This window comes from Chelonia mydas, chromosome 17 (assembly GCF_015237465.2).
Source record: "Chelonia mydas isolate rCheMyd1 chromosome 17, rCheMyd1.pri.v2, whole genome shotgun sequence".
Taxonomy (NCBI): domain Eukaryota; kingdom Metazoa; phylum Chordata; order Testudines; family Cheloniidae; genus Chelonia; species Chelonia mydas.
Genome location: NC_051257.2, coordinates 22,579,332 through 22,596,049, shown reverse-complemented (window position 1 = coordinate 22,596,049; position 16,718 = coordinate 22,579,332). Strand labels below are relative to the sequence as shown.

The 16,718-nt window shown below is 46.5% G+C and overlaps 1 protein-coding gene across 1 annotated transcript in view; it reads right to left on the bottom strand.

Moving 5' to 3' along the window:
* The window catches only part of LOC102941880 (myeloperoxidase), an 85,013-nt gene that overhangs the window by 38,957 nt on the left and 29,338 nt on the right, over positions 1-16,718 (bottom strand). Inside the window, exons 5-8 of the mRNA XM_037880828.2 lie at positions 15,943-16,066; positions 9,679-9,808; positions 7,016-7,219; positions 4,322-4,637 (exon numbers count right to left, since the gene is read on the bottom strand). Coding sequence (XP_037736756.2) covers positions 4,322-4,637; positions 7,016-7,219; positions 9,679-9,808; positions 15,943-16,066 — 774 coding nt within the window. The remainder of the gene's footprint in view (positions 1-4,321; positions 4,638-7,015; positions 7,220-9,678; positions 9,809-15,942; positions 16,067-16,718) is intronic.

The following is a 16,718-nucleotide window of genomic DNA, read 5'->3' as shown; positions in this document are numbered from 1 at the left end:
CTAGATCGCAGGCCCTGGTTCTCATGGGAGACTTCAATCACCCTGATATCTACTGGGAGAGCAATACAGCGGTGCACAGACAATCCAGGAAGTTTTTGGCAAGTGTAGGGGACAATTTCCTGGTGCAAGTGCTGGAGGAACCAACTAGGAGCAGAGCTCTTCCTGACCTGCTGCTCACAAACTGGGAAGAATTAGTAGGGGAAGCAAAAGTGAATGGGAACCTGGGAGGCAGGGACCATGAGATGGTCGAGTTCAGGATCCTGACACAGGGAAGAAAGGAGAGGAGCAGAATACAGACCCTGGACTTCAGATAAGCAGACTTTGACTCCCTCAGGGAACTGATGGGCAGGATCCCCTGGGAGAATAACATGAGGGGGAAAGGAGTCCAGGAGAGCTGGCTGTATTTTAAAGAATCCTTATTGAGGTTACAGGGACAAACCATCCCAATGTGTAGAAAGAATAGTAAATATGGCCGGCGACCAGCTTGGCTTAACAGTGAAATCCTTGCTGATCTTAAACACAAAAAAGGAAGATTACAAAAAGTGGAAGATTGGACAAATGACCAGGGAAGAGTATAAAAATATTGCTCAGGCATTCAGGAGTGAAATCAGGAAGGCCAAATCACACCTGGAGTTGCAGCTAGCAAGAGATGTTAAGAGAAACAAGAAGGGTTTCTTCAGGTATGTTAGCAACAAGAAGAAAGTCAAGGAAAGTGTGGGCCCCTTACTGAATGAGGGAGGCAACCTGGTGACAGAGAATGTGGAAAAAGCTAATGTACTCAATGCTTTTTTTGCCTCTGTCTTCACGAACAAGGTCAGCTCCCAGACTACTGCACTGGGCAGCACAGTATGGGGAGGAGGTGACCTGCCCTCTGTGGAGAAAGAAGTGGTTCGGGACGATTTAGAAAAGCTGGACGAGCACAAGTCCATGGGCCGGATGCACTGCATCCAAGAGTGCTAAAGGAGTTGGCGGATGTGATTGCAGAGCCATTGGCCATTATCTTTGAAAACTCATGGTGATCGGGGTAAGTCCCGGACGACTGGAAAAAGGCTCATGTAGTGCCCATCTTTAAAAAAGGGAAGAAGGAGGATCCTGGGAGCTACAGGCCAGTCAGCTTCACCTCAGTCCCTGGAAAAATCATGGAGCAGGTCCTCAAGGAATCAATTCTGAAACACTTAGAGGAGAGGAAAGTGATCAGGAACAGTCAGCATGGATTCATCAAGGGCAAGTCATGCCTGACTAATCTAATTGCCTTCTATGACGAGATAACTGGCTCTGTGGATGAGAGGAAAGCAGTGGACATATTGTTCCTTGACTTTAGCAAAGCTTTTGGCACGGTCTCCCACAGTATTCTTGCCAGCAAGTTAAAGAAGTATGGGCTAGATGAATGGACTATAAGGTGGGTAGAAAGTTGGCTAGATTGTTGGGCTCAATGGGTAGTGATCAATGGCTCCATGTCTAGTTGGCAGGCAGTATCAAGTGGAGTGCCCCAAGGGTCGGTCCTGGGGCCGGTTTTGTTCAATATCTTCATAAATGATCTGGAGGATGGTGTGGATTGCACCCTCAGCAAGTTTGCAGATGACACTAAACTGGGAGGAGAGGTAGATACCCTGGAGGGTAGGGATAGGATCCAGAGGGACCTAGACAAATTGGAGGATTGGGCCAAAAGAAATCTGATGAGGTTCAACAAGGACAAGTGCAGAGTCCTGTACTTAGGAGGGAAGAATCCAATGCACCGCTATAGACTAGGGACCGAGTGGCTCGGCAGCAGTTCTGCAGAAAAGGACCTAGGGGTTACAGTGGACGAGAAGCTGGATATGAGTCAACAGTGTGCCCTTGTTGCCAAGAAGGCCAATGGCATTTTGGGATGTATAAGTAGGGGCATTGCCAGCAGATTGAGGGACGTGATCGTTCCTCTCTATTCGACATTGGTGAGGCCTCATCTGGAGTACTGTGTCCAGTTTTGGGCCCCACACTACAAGAAGGATGTGGAAAAATTGGAAAACGTCCAGCGGAGGGCAACAAAAATGATTAGGGGACTGGAACACATGACTTATGAGAAGAGGCTGAGGGAACTGGGATTGTTTAGTCTGCGGAAGAGAAGAATGAGGGGGGATTTGATAGCTGCTTTCAACTACGTGAAAGGGGCTTCCAAAGAGGATGGCTCTAGACTGTTCTCAGTGGTAGCAGATGACTGAACAAGGAGTAATGGTGTCAAGTTGCAGTTGGGGAGGTTTAGTTTGGATATTAGGAAAAACGTTTTCACTAGGAGGGTGGTGAAACACTGGAATGCGTTACCTAGGGAGATGGTGGAATCTCCTTCCTTAGAAGTTTTTAAGGTCAGGCTTGATAAAGCCCTGGCTGGGATGATTTAGTTGGGGATTGGTCCTGCTTTGAGCAGGGGGTTGGACTAGATGACCTCCTGAGGTCCCTTCCAACCCTGATATTCTATGATTCTATGATTCTATGAAAGGGACACCTGGTTTGTGCAGAGGGAGGGCAGGAAGCCCCAGAAGCTGAAGGGCAGGAGAGGGAAGTAGCCCAGGGGAAGGAACCGCTAGTTCAAGCAGTTTACCGCTATCCCTAGGGTCCCTGGGCTGGGACCCAGAGTAGAGGGCAGGCCTCTCTCCACTCCCCTCCTCTAGGACACTAGTGGGGCATTTAATACCCCAGTTCAGGGGCAAGAAGCGGTGCCCTGAACGTCCCCCAAGAAGAGAAAGTGCGAGACCCATCACAGCAGTGCCGGCAATTTGTCACACTAATAAGACAGAAAATATATTGCCTCTATATAAATCCCTGGTACGCCCACATCTTGAATACTGCATGCATATGTGGCTGCCCCTTCTCAATAAAGATATATTGGAATTAGAAAGGTTCAGAAAAGAGCAACAAAAATGATTAGGGGTATGAAACGGCTGCCATATCAGGAGAGATTAATAAGACTGGGACTTTTCAGCTTGGAAAAAAGACGAATAAAGGGGGATATGATTGAGGTCTATAAAATCATGACGGTGTAGAAAAAGTAATTAAGGAAGTGTTATTTACTCCTTCTGATAACAGAATAACTAGGGGTCACCAAATGAAATTAATAGGCAGCAGATTTAAAATAAATGAAAGGAAGTATTTTTTCACACAATGCACAGTCAACCTGTGGAACTCCTTGCCAGAGGATGTTGTGAAGTCCAAGACTATAAAAGGATTTAAAAAAGAGCTAGATAAATTCATGGAGGATAAGTCCTTCAATGGCTATTAGCCAGGATGTGCAGGGATGGTGTCCCTAGCCTCTGTTTGCCAGAAGGTGGAAATGGCAACAGGGGATAGATCACTTGATGATTATCTGTTCTGTTCATTCCCTCTGGACACCTGGCATTGGCCACTGTTGGAAGACATGATACTGGGCTAGATGGACCTTTGGTTTGACCCAGTATGGCCATTCTTAAAGCAGATATGCAGCCTTGAATCTCCAAGGTGATCTCTTCTTCCCTCTAATCCTTCAGCTGAGGGATAGGTACCTTTGCCTACCGCCATAGAGTCTAACCTCACTTCTCCTATTAACCGGCATTAATAATTTTATGCACTTCATAATTCTTACTACTAAACAAAGACTCAGGTGTCAGACCTCCCCTTTCACAGAAAAAAGAACAGAGGTTTCATAACATCATCCTCACAGAGCAGGGAACAGAACCCAGGTTTCTCATCCACTCGAGTCTCATCCTCTTAGCCACATTACTTCTTAGAAAGAATTTGCCAAACCTATCAGCGTGAGTAAAATAGACTGTTTCTGCATATCTAGTCCATTGTTTTAGAGAAAAATGGCTTACTATTGCTTCCACATAGTGCAGTCGCTCTTCCATGTCACTGGTACTAGTCTATGCTGAAGTACAAAAGGTTCCAGACCCTGGAACAAACCCTGCTGTTGATGATGTGCAAGAAGAGGTGTTACAGTTGTTTTGTTTGTCTGTTGAAAAAAACAAACTAGGAAATTACAAAAACTGATTGAAAAACTCAAAAATTTTCATGGGAAAATGACCGTTTGAAATTTTTTCACCAAAAAATGATGGGTTTTCTGTGGGGATTTTTCTTTTGACTAGAACTTTTCATTTAGTTTTGTAATGACATTTTAAAATGAAAATAATGTTTTTGGCTTAAAACATTTCCGTTTCCATTTTCAGTTTTGTCATTTTCATGGTTCCCCCCATTTTTCTTACACAATACTTTTACACAATAGTTTCTGATGTCTCATTATGTTTGTCTCAGGGACTGCAAAGTTTCTCTGCAGCTCACTTCAGAAAATTAATTGTGCTCCAGGCACATGACTAACCTGCTTTAAAACAGGGGATATTCATGATCTTGTTTGTGAATAAACAGAGGCTTTGGGATTTGTTCTCAAAGGGCAGTAATCCCAACCCTGCATCCGTAAAGTTCTGGTTCAGCGCCATCAAACCAAGCTGGTTTGTCTGATTCCTAAGACTCTTAGCTAGAGGTACTTCACTGCCATACACCATGCTGGCATCCAAGAATGAGGTGATTGCATTGATCTGCTCTCGCACAAATGTTCTGGCATTGCACACTGGAGCTGTACGGACGAATGGCATACAAGTATTTGGGTTCTTAATTCGTGGATCATGAGGGGGAATCTGTAGAAAACAAAAGAGAATTACTCCCAATTTAAAGTGTCGATGTGTTGATAAAGATTGGATTTTTTAAAAAGATATTCCCTAGTTCAAACAGAATTATTCTAGGGAAGATCTATGGCCTATGTTATATAGGAGGTCAGACTAGATGATCACAATCCCCTGGCCTTAGAATCGATGAATCTACAAATGTTCCAAAGGCATTATCTATTCTTATTATGTATGAAAATAGCAACAGGGGAATTCACAGATTGGACCAGACTCATGGTACATCTAATCTAATGACCTGTCTCTGACAGTGTTCAATAGCAGATGATTCAGAGCAAGGTGCCATGAACCCTGCAGTAGGCAGTCATGAGATAATCTGCCCCCATGAAGGTCTCATTCTAATCCCTAACAGTAAAAGATCAGTTTAAAATCTGAAGTAGGATTTTTAGAACCTTGTCAAAAATTGTATTAGCATTAACTATTCTAACTCTGGGTGCTCTTGTTATGCATATCCCTCTTTGTATCTTGCTACATTCATCATCTAGTATCAGTAAGTTCCAAAGTCTATTGATTTATATACGGCCCTTATATTTTTTCTGTCATTTTCTCCATCCCATTCTTTATGCATCGTAACATCATGTTTCCTTTTTTGACCACAGCTGCATATGGAGCAGAGGTTTTCATTGAAATGTCCACAGTGATGCCCGAGTTCTTTTCCTGATTTATAAAAATATTACATACAACCCTACTCTCAAACAACCCAATTAAACAAAAAACCCAACTATGTTTAAAGAATATTATTTAGATCACAAAGTCAAGCACTCAAAAGTTAGGAAATGACAAATTTTATGGCTCCTCTTAACTCTGCCTTTTGTGTGTCCATTCTGTGCACTAAACGAATCCTAGAAAAAATAGTATTTTATCACATAATAAAAGACTGTAGCATGATCACTATGTGCCAGGGGACAGAGTAAAGGCTGCATGGACAACCTGAATTCTGGTATTTTTAAACTTTGGATTGCTTGACTTTGCAGTCTAAATAGTGTTCCTTTAATGTAGTTTTTGTGCAAGTAATTCCCTGTCTTCTTTGCCTTGGGGAAGGTGGTGGGTGCAGCATCCCAGTCTGTCTCTCCCCACAATACCCTTTTTCAGCTGATAGACATTCGCAGTACGGTGGCTACTGTTTCTTTGGCAGCAGTGTGGGCCCCGCCTTCGAATGTGCTGTTCAGTTAATTTTTCAGCAGGCTACCAACATTTTTCTGAAGAATGAAAGTGACAGAGGGGAAATGGCCATTTTTTCAACTATTTATTGTATCTCAGCAAAACGTGAACAGAATTACACAGGGCAATGAACAGGCACTTCTCTGGCTCCAGAGCTTTCGCTGTGCCAAATTTCAAAAGCCAACTGCAAACAATGGAGCTAGTAGAGCTTCTCACAAAAGCTTGCAAGAGTATTTTATGATGGAATTGTGATGGGGTGTACATGCCCCATACTGGGGAACCAAGGGTTAATGAGTAGCCCAGAAGGCCCAGGCCAGCTGCACCTGCGGGGCCTGCTCACAATGGAGGCAGAGCTCAAAAGGGAGCAGCCCAGTTGTGTCAGGGTAGATAAAGCAAGGGAGCAGTTCTACGTAGTTAGCTCCTACAGAGAGGCTACAGGAGCTCCCACCACTTGGACCAGACCCATCTGCTGAGCTGCTGGAGGGCCCTGGGGAGACCGGGAGCAGTGGGCTGCGATTGATGGAGAAGAATCTTCGGATCACTGCCAGGGAGAAACCCTATTCAGTGAGTCCATAAGCAGACTCTGCTGTGACTTTGGAGGGGCAGAGGCTGGGGTAGGAAATGACCCAGGGAGCAGGCTTAGGGGGGTCTGCCCCAGGCTGTGTATCTGACCTGCCAGTCACAGGGCCTCCGATGGAGCAGGGAGGGCCCAGGTTCCCCTACTTCACACCCCGCAGACTCTCACTGCTGGCCTGTTGTGACTGCAGAATCTTCCCACTAGGCTGTACTGCCAGGTTTGGACACCAATCCCCATGGACAAGAATGTGCTAGGCAACCTAAATATAGAGGTTACTACCATAGGTGTTGGAACTATAGGTGCTGCTTCATGAACTGGCTTGAAATGGATTCCGTTATATACAGGCTTTACAGTTTGGTTCAATGGCTTTCAGCACCCCCACTATATAAAATGTTCCAGAACCCCTGCTTACTACCAGCTCCCCTTGTAATATACAGTGTGCTAGGTGCTTTAGGCTCTTTGAAGAATTCACATCTTTGATCTCCCTATTTTTTCACCATAAAGTTTTTCTGACTTTTTTTTAAAGACTATTCTAGTCTTAGAGACCAGGGGCTGCTCCTGCAAGGGAGGAAAAGACTCAAGGTTGTAGTTGTACCTTAATTGGGAAGCAAGGTGGCTCAAAGGTGCAACTGGTCTCACAATGAACTTCTTTATGGTCGATTTTTGTAGTTGTGAAAGGGGCTAAGTCCAAATCGTGATCAACCCACTGACCCCACTGCATGAAGATGAGAGAGCGCTCCTGGTCTTCAGTGACATTCTCATTGGCTGTGTGAATTATTTCATTTGACACTTTTCGAACCTGCACAGAATCAAAACAAAAACATTTATGATTGAGACACAGTGAACGTGTTTAGCTCCATAGGGGAAGTGCTGTAACTTTAGGGGTAGACCTCAGGAAAGTATCAGACACAACACTTTGTTATGCTGAAAGTCAATTTCTGAACATCAGTGATGAAGTTCAATGAACTGCCAATGATGCAGCCTTCGTCGCCCACTGGAATCTTTAAAGAAGCAGCTTTGTGCTTTCTCCCTTGCTGCCATTCAGCGACTGGGAGAAGCTCCCTGTAAAACACCTGCAAAGCCACTTCACTATCCTCCGTCAAAAGCCCTCTTCAAACTCTCCTTTGCCATCATTCCTACAAAAAACTAGGTAGTGTTTAGGCAGCTGGTGAGCCGAGACCCTATCCATCATGCTGCCCTGTGATGTTGCATTGTGCTCCCCATCTGTCTGTCTGTGTCCACCTTTTGCCTCGTCTTATATTTAGATTGGAAGATGTTTGTTCTGTTTGCACAGTGCCTAGCACAATGGGGTTCTGACTGATGACTGGGGTCCTAGGCACAACCACAGTACACCGTGATGGTGAGGAGGAAGAGGAGGAAAGCGTTACAGTCTGGTTTTACTCTGAACAGTGACTCTTAAAATGGAACTTCCCTACTCAACCAATCTGCTCCCTGCGTGTATTCAGTCACGTGTGTTGACGCCAGACTGAGATCATCACCCCCCATCTGCACATGAAAGACGCCCTTTGTGAGCAGATCTCTCCCCTCTGTGAGGAAGGGAAGCGCTTCTGCCATTGTGGTACTGTGGATGCTCTCCCCTCGACTTCTCCACAGAGCTGAGGGTCAGAGCAGTGGGAGAGAGTGCAAGCTGGATGACCCAGAAGGAGTGGGAGTGCTGGGTTCATTCTGGCTATAGGCACCGACTCCATGGGTGCTCCAATCAGCTCCCCCCACTTCCCCTCAGCGCCTCCCATCCACCATCAGCTATTTCATGGCTTACAGGAGACACTCGGGTGGGGGGGAGCGGGGACAGGGCACACTCGGGGGACGGGGTGGAACTGGGCAGGAAGAGGTGGGACAGGAGTGGAGTGGGGGCAGGAAGAGGTGGGGTGGGGGCAGGGCCTCGGGTGGAGCAGAGTGGTGGTTTGAGCACCACTGGGGCGTGAAAGAAGCTGGCGACTGTGATTCTGGCATTCCCTCACTTTTGAGGGCTCAACTTTGCAACCTTCTTTTAACAATATTTTCTGGTATAGAGTTTCCTAGAATTTAAAGACCCTGAAGAAACACAATTCCATCATGTGCAGCTGCAGTAACCCAGGAGCTTGGGTTAGCAGCAGGGTTTGAACATAGATCTCTTATTCTTCAGCTGAAGGAGTTGCTCCTTTAGCTTAGAGCGGTAGTAGGCTATTGTCCTCTGTGTGTATGCAGTGTTGTTGTAGCCATGTCAGCCCCAGTCTATGAGAGAGACAAGGTGGGTGAGGGAATATCTTTTATTAGACCGTCAGTTGGTGAGTGAGACAAGCTTTCAAGCTACACAGATTCCTTCCTCAGGTCCTCTATGTGGATGGACTTCTGGACTGGGCATGACACACATGTTGCCAGCGGGTTATTTGCTTGACAGAAGTAGAATGTCAGGGAGTCTGAAGGGTTTGAACCCAGGATCTCTGAGTATGAAAGCAAGAACATAAACTGTTTGAAGGAGAGAATGAGAATGCTTGCTAGTGATGCAATGCATTGACACCATTCTCAGGCCTCAATGGGTCTCAAAGCACCTTAGGAAGGTGGAGATGCAGGAGTAACCCCACCTTACAGACACCAATGCCCAGGGCACAGAACTGGCATATCCATTTGGGGTGAAATTCACCCCATGCAGAGTGCAAGCCCAGGTGCTGACTCTGTGGATGCTCCAGGGCTGGAGCACCCTCCGGAAAAAAGCAGTGGGTGCTCAGCACTCATTCGTGGCTGCTCCTCCCCCACCCCCCAGCACCTCCCATCCCCCACAACCAGCTCTTCAACGGCATGCAGGAGGTGCTGGGGGGAGGGAGCAGAGTCAGGGTGGGGAGCTCAAGGGAGGGGCGGAAGGGGCGGGAAGAGACAGGATGGGGCCTTGGGGGAAGGGGTGGACTTGGGATGGGGCCTGGGGCAGAGCTGGGGTTGAGCAACCCCCGGAAAATGTTGATCCAATGAGTGCTTTCTTCTCCACAGGAGGGTAACAGGAATGCTATTCGGAGTGCATGAATTCCCTGCACATGCAGCACCTGCCAAGGTACGAAGGTGTGTGGAGCGCTCGAAGCAACACAGCCCAGCACAAGACATATGTACTGCTTAAGCCTCACTTGTGCCCTCAGCATAGACTTAAATGGGGCAGTAGCCTGGCCTGGGCCTCTACCCAGGGAGCACTTCCCCCAGCCATGGACAGGTCTGAAATATGGGAGTCATTGATTAAACCAGGAATCAAACGACCTCACAGACTCGTACCAGTGGGAGCGGAAATCCATTGTAAAGTTTTCCTTCAATTAATCCTCTGGGAAGAGACACTCCATCCTCATACTCCGCCGGGAGCCATCGGGCATATCCGTGATTGGAAGCTCCAAAATAAGAATGCTTCCTGGAACATTGGGAAGAAAAACAAACAAGTAAACTATTTCAGAAAGGACACGCCCTGCAGAGAAGCAGAATTTCTTTTTCTCCCGGGAACCTAAGTTGAATTGCTCGAACGATAGAAAGGAATCATTTTCGGGTTCAGAGGCAACAGCTATATTGTGGACAGACAACGCTCCGAGGCAAAGACTCAAAGTCTCTTAGCGCAGGCTGTGGTTAATACTGAGGTAAAAGGACGAATCCTCACATTGTTGTTATACTCACATTTGTAATTCAGAATTTAAACCTAAGCTACTTATATGGTCTCCATCATGGCAGTATGAGTGCCTCACAACCCTCAATATACCTGTGCTCACAACGAGAGCTGATCCAAAAATGGGAATCCATTCCCATGGAAAAATGTGTGTTTTTAGAAACGTTTTCATCCCAAGTCAAGACAAAATATCAAAAACATTATTTTTTTCAAGGGAAGGGATTTAAAGAAACTTTCTCTTTTGGGAGAGCTGAAAGGCAATTTTTTGGCTTCCTGGCTGCCTGTGAAATTGACAAGAGCCTTCCAGCCTTGCTGCAGGTGAGGCAAAGAGCCCCTATGCCAGTGGTGGGCAACCTGCGGCCCGCAGGCCACATGCAGGCCATCAGAGTAATCCGCTGGCAGGCCGCCAGACAGTTTGTTTACATTTGCATGGCTGCTCGCAGCTCCCAGTGGCCACGGTTTGCCATTCCTGGCCAATAGGAGCTGCGGGAAGCAGCAGCCAGCACGTTCCTGCAGCTCCAATTGGCCGGGAACAGCAAACCACAGCCACTGGGAGCTGCAGGCGGCCATGCAAATGTAAACAAACTGTCTGGTGGCCTGCCAGTGGATTACCTTGATGGGCCATGTCAAGGTTCCTCCCCCACTCTGAACTCTAGGGTACAGATGTGGGGACCTGCATGAAAACCTCCTAAGCTTACTTTCACCAGCTTAGGTTAAAACTTCCCCAAGGTACAAATTAATTTTATTCTTTGTCCCTGGATCTCCACTGCCACCACCAAACTCTAACTGGGTTTACTGGGAAACGTAGTTTGGACACGTCTTTCCCCCAAAATCCTCCCAACCCTTGCACCCCACTTCCTGGGGAAGGTTTGGTAAAAATCCTCACCAATTTTCATGGGTGACCACAGACCCAAACCCTTGGATCTGAGAACAATGAAAAAGCATTCAGTTTTCTTACAAGAAGACTTTTAATAGAAGTAAAGAAATCACCTCTGTAAAATCAGGATGGTAGATGCCTTACAGGGTAATTAGATTCAAAACATAGAGAATCCCTCTAGGCAAAACCTTAAGTTACAAAAAGGACAGACAGACAGGAATAGTCATTCTATTCAGCACAGTTCTTTTCTCAGCCATTTAAACAAATCATAATCTAACACATACCTAGCTAGATTACTTACTAAAGTTCTAAGACTCCATTCCTGGTCTATCTCCGGCAAAAGCAGCATACAGACAGACACAGACCCTTTGTTTCTCTCCCTCCTCCCAGCTTTTGAAAGTATCTTGTCTCCTCATTGGTCATTTTGGTCAGGTGCCAGCGAGGTTACCTTTAGCTTCTTAACCCTTTACAGGTGAGAGGATTTTTCCTCTGGCCAGGAGGGATTTTAAAGGGGTTTACCCTTCCCTTTATATTTATGACAGGCCACATGTGGCCCATGGGCCACAGGTTGCCCACCACTGCCCTATGCTCTTCCTGCTCACCTCCCCCACAGCTCTAGGAGCCAGAGGTTTAGAGCTCCCAACAGGATTTAGGTGCCCCACTGGACACCTATCTGCATAATTAGGCACCTAAATCCTTTGAAAATCTGGACCCTAACTCCCACTGAAATCATGTAATACACCTAAAATGAACATGTCACCATTAACCATGTACCTGAAAGGACCATAGATTGGTGTATTTTTACAATACACAAAACTGCAGAATGCTCAGGACATTTTAATGAGAAAAAACTCCTGTGTGAGATAATATTTGTCCATGACAGAGAGTAGTTAGAGCCGGGTGCTAGTCCTGATGGCTACATCCGTCACTAGGGGCCAGATTCCTAATGGTAGTTGGGTGCCTAAAGAGGCAGACAGGCACCTAGTGGGATTTTTCTCAATGGGCACTAGGCACTGAGGTGGTTTGGGAAATCCCACTAGGCACCTATCTGCACCTTTAGATGCTTCAAGACCTTTGAAAATCGGGCCTTAAATTCCATTTTCAAAAGTGACAAAGGTATTTCAGAACTTAAGGGTTAGACTTCCAAAGGTGTTTAGACACCTAACTTTCAATAGGAGTCAGGTGAGTAACTAGTTTAGGTGCTTTGGAAAATTCCATCGACTTAGCTACTGCCTCTTGAATGGAGTATTTACTACACTGATGGAAAAACACCCTCCACTGCTGTAGTAAGTGTCTGCACTATAGTGCTAAGGTGGCACTGCTGCAGCGCTGCAGTTGTGTCGCTGTAGTTCTTGCAGTGTAGTCACACCCCTGGAAGACGTATCCAATGCAGCCTAGGATCTCCTTTCTCTTTTTCTACAACTGCATCACATTGGTGGCTCAGATTTCTTGTGACTGAGTAAAACATCCAGGTCTTTCTCCTCCTCTGTCATTTCCAACTGACCAACCCACAACTTACAGCAGAAATTCTTGTTGTTAGTCCCTGAGTGCATGACCTTGCCCTTTGTACCATTACATTACATTTCATCCCACTGCTATTACTTCAGTCCTCCAGATCATCCAGTGCTTCCTGTGTAATATTCCAATCCTCCTCTGTATAGAAGATGCCACCAAACTTTGTGTCATCCGCAAATGTCATTCAGGCACTTCTACTTTTTTGTGTCAAGGTCATTAATGAAAATATTGAATAAGCTCGTTCCCAAGGCTGATCCTTGAGGAACTCCACTGGCAACCGCCCTCCAGACTGATAGTTTCCCTTTCAGCACAACCCATTGTCATCTCCCTTTCAGCCAGTTCCTTACCCACCTCTCAATTCCTGTACCAATCCCCATCTTCTCTATATCAAAAACAGACTCCAATGAGAGACTGCAGAATTGGAATTAATTTGCAATCTGGATACAATTAACTTAGGCTTGAATAGAGACTTGGAGTGGATGGGTCATTACACAAAGTAAAACTATTTCCCCTTTTTTATTCCCCCCACACCCCACTGTTCCTCAGACGTTCTTGTCAACTGCTGGAAATGGCCAACCTTGATTATCACTACAAAAGGTCCCCCCCCCCGCCCCCGCTCTCCTGCTGGTAATAGCTCACCTTAAGTGATCACTCTCGTTACAGTGTGTATGGTAACACCCATTGTTTCATGTTTTCTATGTATATAAATCTCCCCACTGTATTTTCCACTGAATGCATCCGATGAAGTGAGCTGTAGCTCATGAAAGCTTATGCTCAAATAAATTTGTTAGTCTCTAAGGTGCCACAAGTCCTCCTCTTCTTTTTGTGGATACAGACTAACACGGCTGCTACTCTGAAATCTATGTTAATAGTTTCCCATGTGGTACTGTGTCTAATATTTTACTGAAGTCCAGATAAATTAGATCTACTGCATTTCACTTATGTAGGAAATCATCCATTTTATGAAAGAGAGATTTCAGATTAGTCTGACATGATCTGCCTTTGTTTGCAGTGTTGTAGCCATGTGGGTCCAATAAAATATATTACCAGTTTGTGTATGGAGGATCTGTAACCTGCTTGTATCATCTGTCAGGGTGAGACACTGATTCAAATCCTGCTTAGTTTTTAGAAATTAGACTGCAAATTTATTTTTCTTTCTCAAGTAACCAACTCTGATCTCTATGCCTGCTACTTATAATCACTTAAAATCTATTTTTTGTACTTAATAAATGTGTTTATATTTTACCTAAAACAATGTGTTTTGGTTGAAGTGCTTGGGAAATCTCAGCCACAGGTGCCAACTTTTCAAAGGGCCAGGGGGTGCCCAAGCCCCGCCTCTGCCCCAGGCCCCGCCCCCATTCCACCTCCTCCCCCAAGGCCCCACCCCTGCTCCACCCCCACCCTGCCTCTTCCCACCCAGTTCCGCCCCCTCCCCCAAGCGCACCGTGTCCTCACTCCTCCCCCTCCTTCCCAGCTTCCTGCATGCTGTGAAACAGCTGATTGCGGTGGACAGGAGGAGTTGGGAGGGAGGGAGAGGCGCTGATCCACTGGGCTGCCAGCAGGTGGGAGACGCTGGCGGGGGAGCTGATAGGGGCGCTGCCAGTGGGTGCTCAGCACCCACCATTTTTCCCCCATGTGTGCTCAGTTTACAAAGGCTAGTGTGTATCCATTCCACATTGAGGGAGGGCCAAACTGGATAATGAACTTACACTGGTCAGGCTTCTGACTATTGCAAGATGGAAGAGTTCTGGGGTGTAAGACTGGGGAGCTGGGAGAAATTGGCTGGAGCCTCCCTACAGATGGTTCATGAGTGGCTGGGAGATCATTCATGTAATACAGCTGGATGTGTCCCTGCCTGTGGATGTCTGTTAAGTGCGGTGCCTGTCAGAGGTTTCTTGCTTGACATCAGCATCACAGTGTGAAAGGGATGCCCCAGGTTGGTGGGACAGAGGGCTCAGTGGTCCCACAGTCCTGGTTGCACCCTGGGGACTCTGTCACACCATCAATGGCGGGGGTTTAAGAACAAGTTGGACAAACCCCTGTCAGGGATGGTCAAGGTTTATTTGGCCTTGCCCCAGCACAGACGGGATGTACTCGATGATCTTTTGAGCTCCCTTCCAGGTCTACATTTCTATGATTTCTTGTATACTGTCATCTTAGTTTTAGTATCACTTTGAGGTGGTTATTCATCGAGTTACGTGTGGAGCTCTTCCCTACAAGCTTTGCCCTTTGCTTGGAATGCAAAATCCAGATAATTTTTGCACCTTTGACTTAAAGAAATTCCAAACCTCCTTGTGATGGGGTTTACAGACCTCACACCATGGTAAAAGGAATGGTGGAACAGTATTGGGCCAAGAAAGCCCTGCTCCTCAGCAGCTACCGGGCATGCTTGCTATGGAAGACCTGCTTAAAAGGGAGTTCTGGCAGAGAATCATAGAACATCAGTGTTGGAAGGTTTCAGAGTAACAGCCGTGTTAGTCTGTGTTCGCAAAAAGAAAAGGAGTACTTGTGGCACCTTAGAGACTAACCAATTTATTTGAGCATGAGCTTTCGTGAGCTACAGCTCACTTCATCGGATGCATACTGTGGAAACTGCAGTATGGAAGGGACCTCAGCAGATCATCTACTACAACCCCCTGCTCAAAGCAGGGCCAATCGCCAATTTTTGCCCAGATCCCTAAATGGCCCCCTTGAGGATTGAACTTACAACCCTGGGTTTAGCAGGCCAATGCTCAAACCATTGAGCTATCCCTCCCTCCAGAGGGGTGTGTGCAGGAGACACTGACTACAAGAAGTCAGACAGGCTGCAGCTACTGAGGCAGAGCAATCTACAGGGGAAGGACAGGGATTGGCTGGGATCCCCTTTCCCCTGACTAAGAGGGGACAACTGGATTCCAAGGGTGAGCTAGGAAGCATCCCTGTCCACCCACAGCTGAAGCCCGGAACTACCAACACTGTGGAAGCAGAAGGCTGGGCCATGCCCCAAACTGAAGGGAAACAAGAAGGTAGGAAGTGATACAGGGAAGGCTGATCCAGAATGGCAGTCAGAACCATCCCTCGCCTCTCTCCGTTGGGCCCTTCACTGGGATTCGGTGGCGAGGAAGGGCCCGGATCCCCCTATCCTTCCCTCTTCCCCTGGCCTCCTGAGAGATATCGGAGGATTCCAGGGCCAGGGAGGGGGTGATGAATGGTGGCTTGGCTGCTGGGCGCCAGGGCTGCCTGGAAGACCAGCCTCAAGTCTTGGAGAGACTGTCCACAGTTTGACCAATAGGTCCCTGAGCGAAGCCTGCTACACTCCTCCAGATTAAAGTCTCTTTGTTATGTGTTTGTACAGCACCTCTCTTGGACCCCTCAGTGTTAACACAATACAAATAACTACTAATACAATTGTTTCTGCTTGCTGGAATGATGTTATACCGATAACATTCATGTGTCTATACTGGACACTATATACGCTGAAGACCCTCTATTACACATGAAAAAATCAATGCTTTACCTGTTGTTGCATTCTCCAGTAATGGTCCGGTAAATGCTACTCCTCGGGCACCTAATGGAACGGATCTGATAGTCGCAACCAGTTGCCTTGGAAATAATTTCCTTCTGCTTCCTACTTAGTACATCTGCAAGAGAAGCCAATCAGAGTGATGTCATTTCTGTCATAATTTCTGGAGCAGCCTCCAATAGATCCATTTCATGGCTCCCTCAGCAGGAAAGCTCTACAAACAAATAGCATCTCCTTTTAAAACTCTTTCTAGTTTATACCAACAGAATACACCAGTTTTCCTGCAGAATAAAGGCCAGCTTCATATTCAGGAACACACTCAGTGCTTCATGTTCTAGGAATCATATTGTTTGCAACCTTCATCTCTCAGCAGTTTTAGAGCATCTGAAGTGGAGGACAGGTATCAGGACTGATTCAAAAGTGCTAATGACAAAATCCCTACATTTAGTATACCTGCCTGATTCAAATACTGATGATATAAAGTTCCTTTTGGGGGGTTTAAAATGTATGGTGTTTTCAATTACTATGGTGACATAATTTGAGGCTAGGTCAAGGGGACTAGGTAGGGACAAAGCAATGGGAGAATTAAAGGATGGGGCAGGAGGAGAAGGCGAGGCCGGTGTGATGGGTTATCCCCCGTCCGGAGTGCCACCTGATGTATTGTGGTATCACTGAGCCTGCCAGTTCCACCAGCCTGGGTTCCCTTACACTGCCCTGCTGAGCCAGGCTTTCAAGCTTTCTCCAGCAACATGCAGGTAGAGCCACATCCA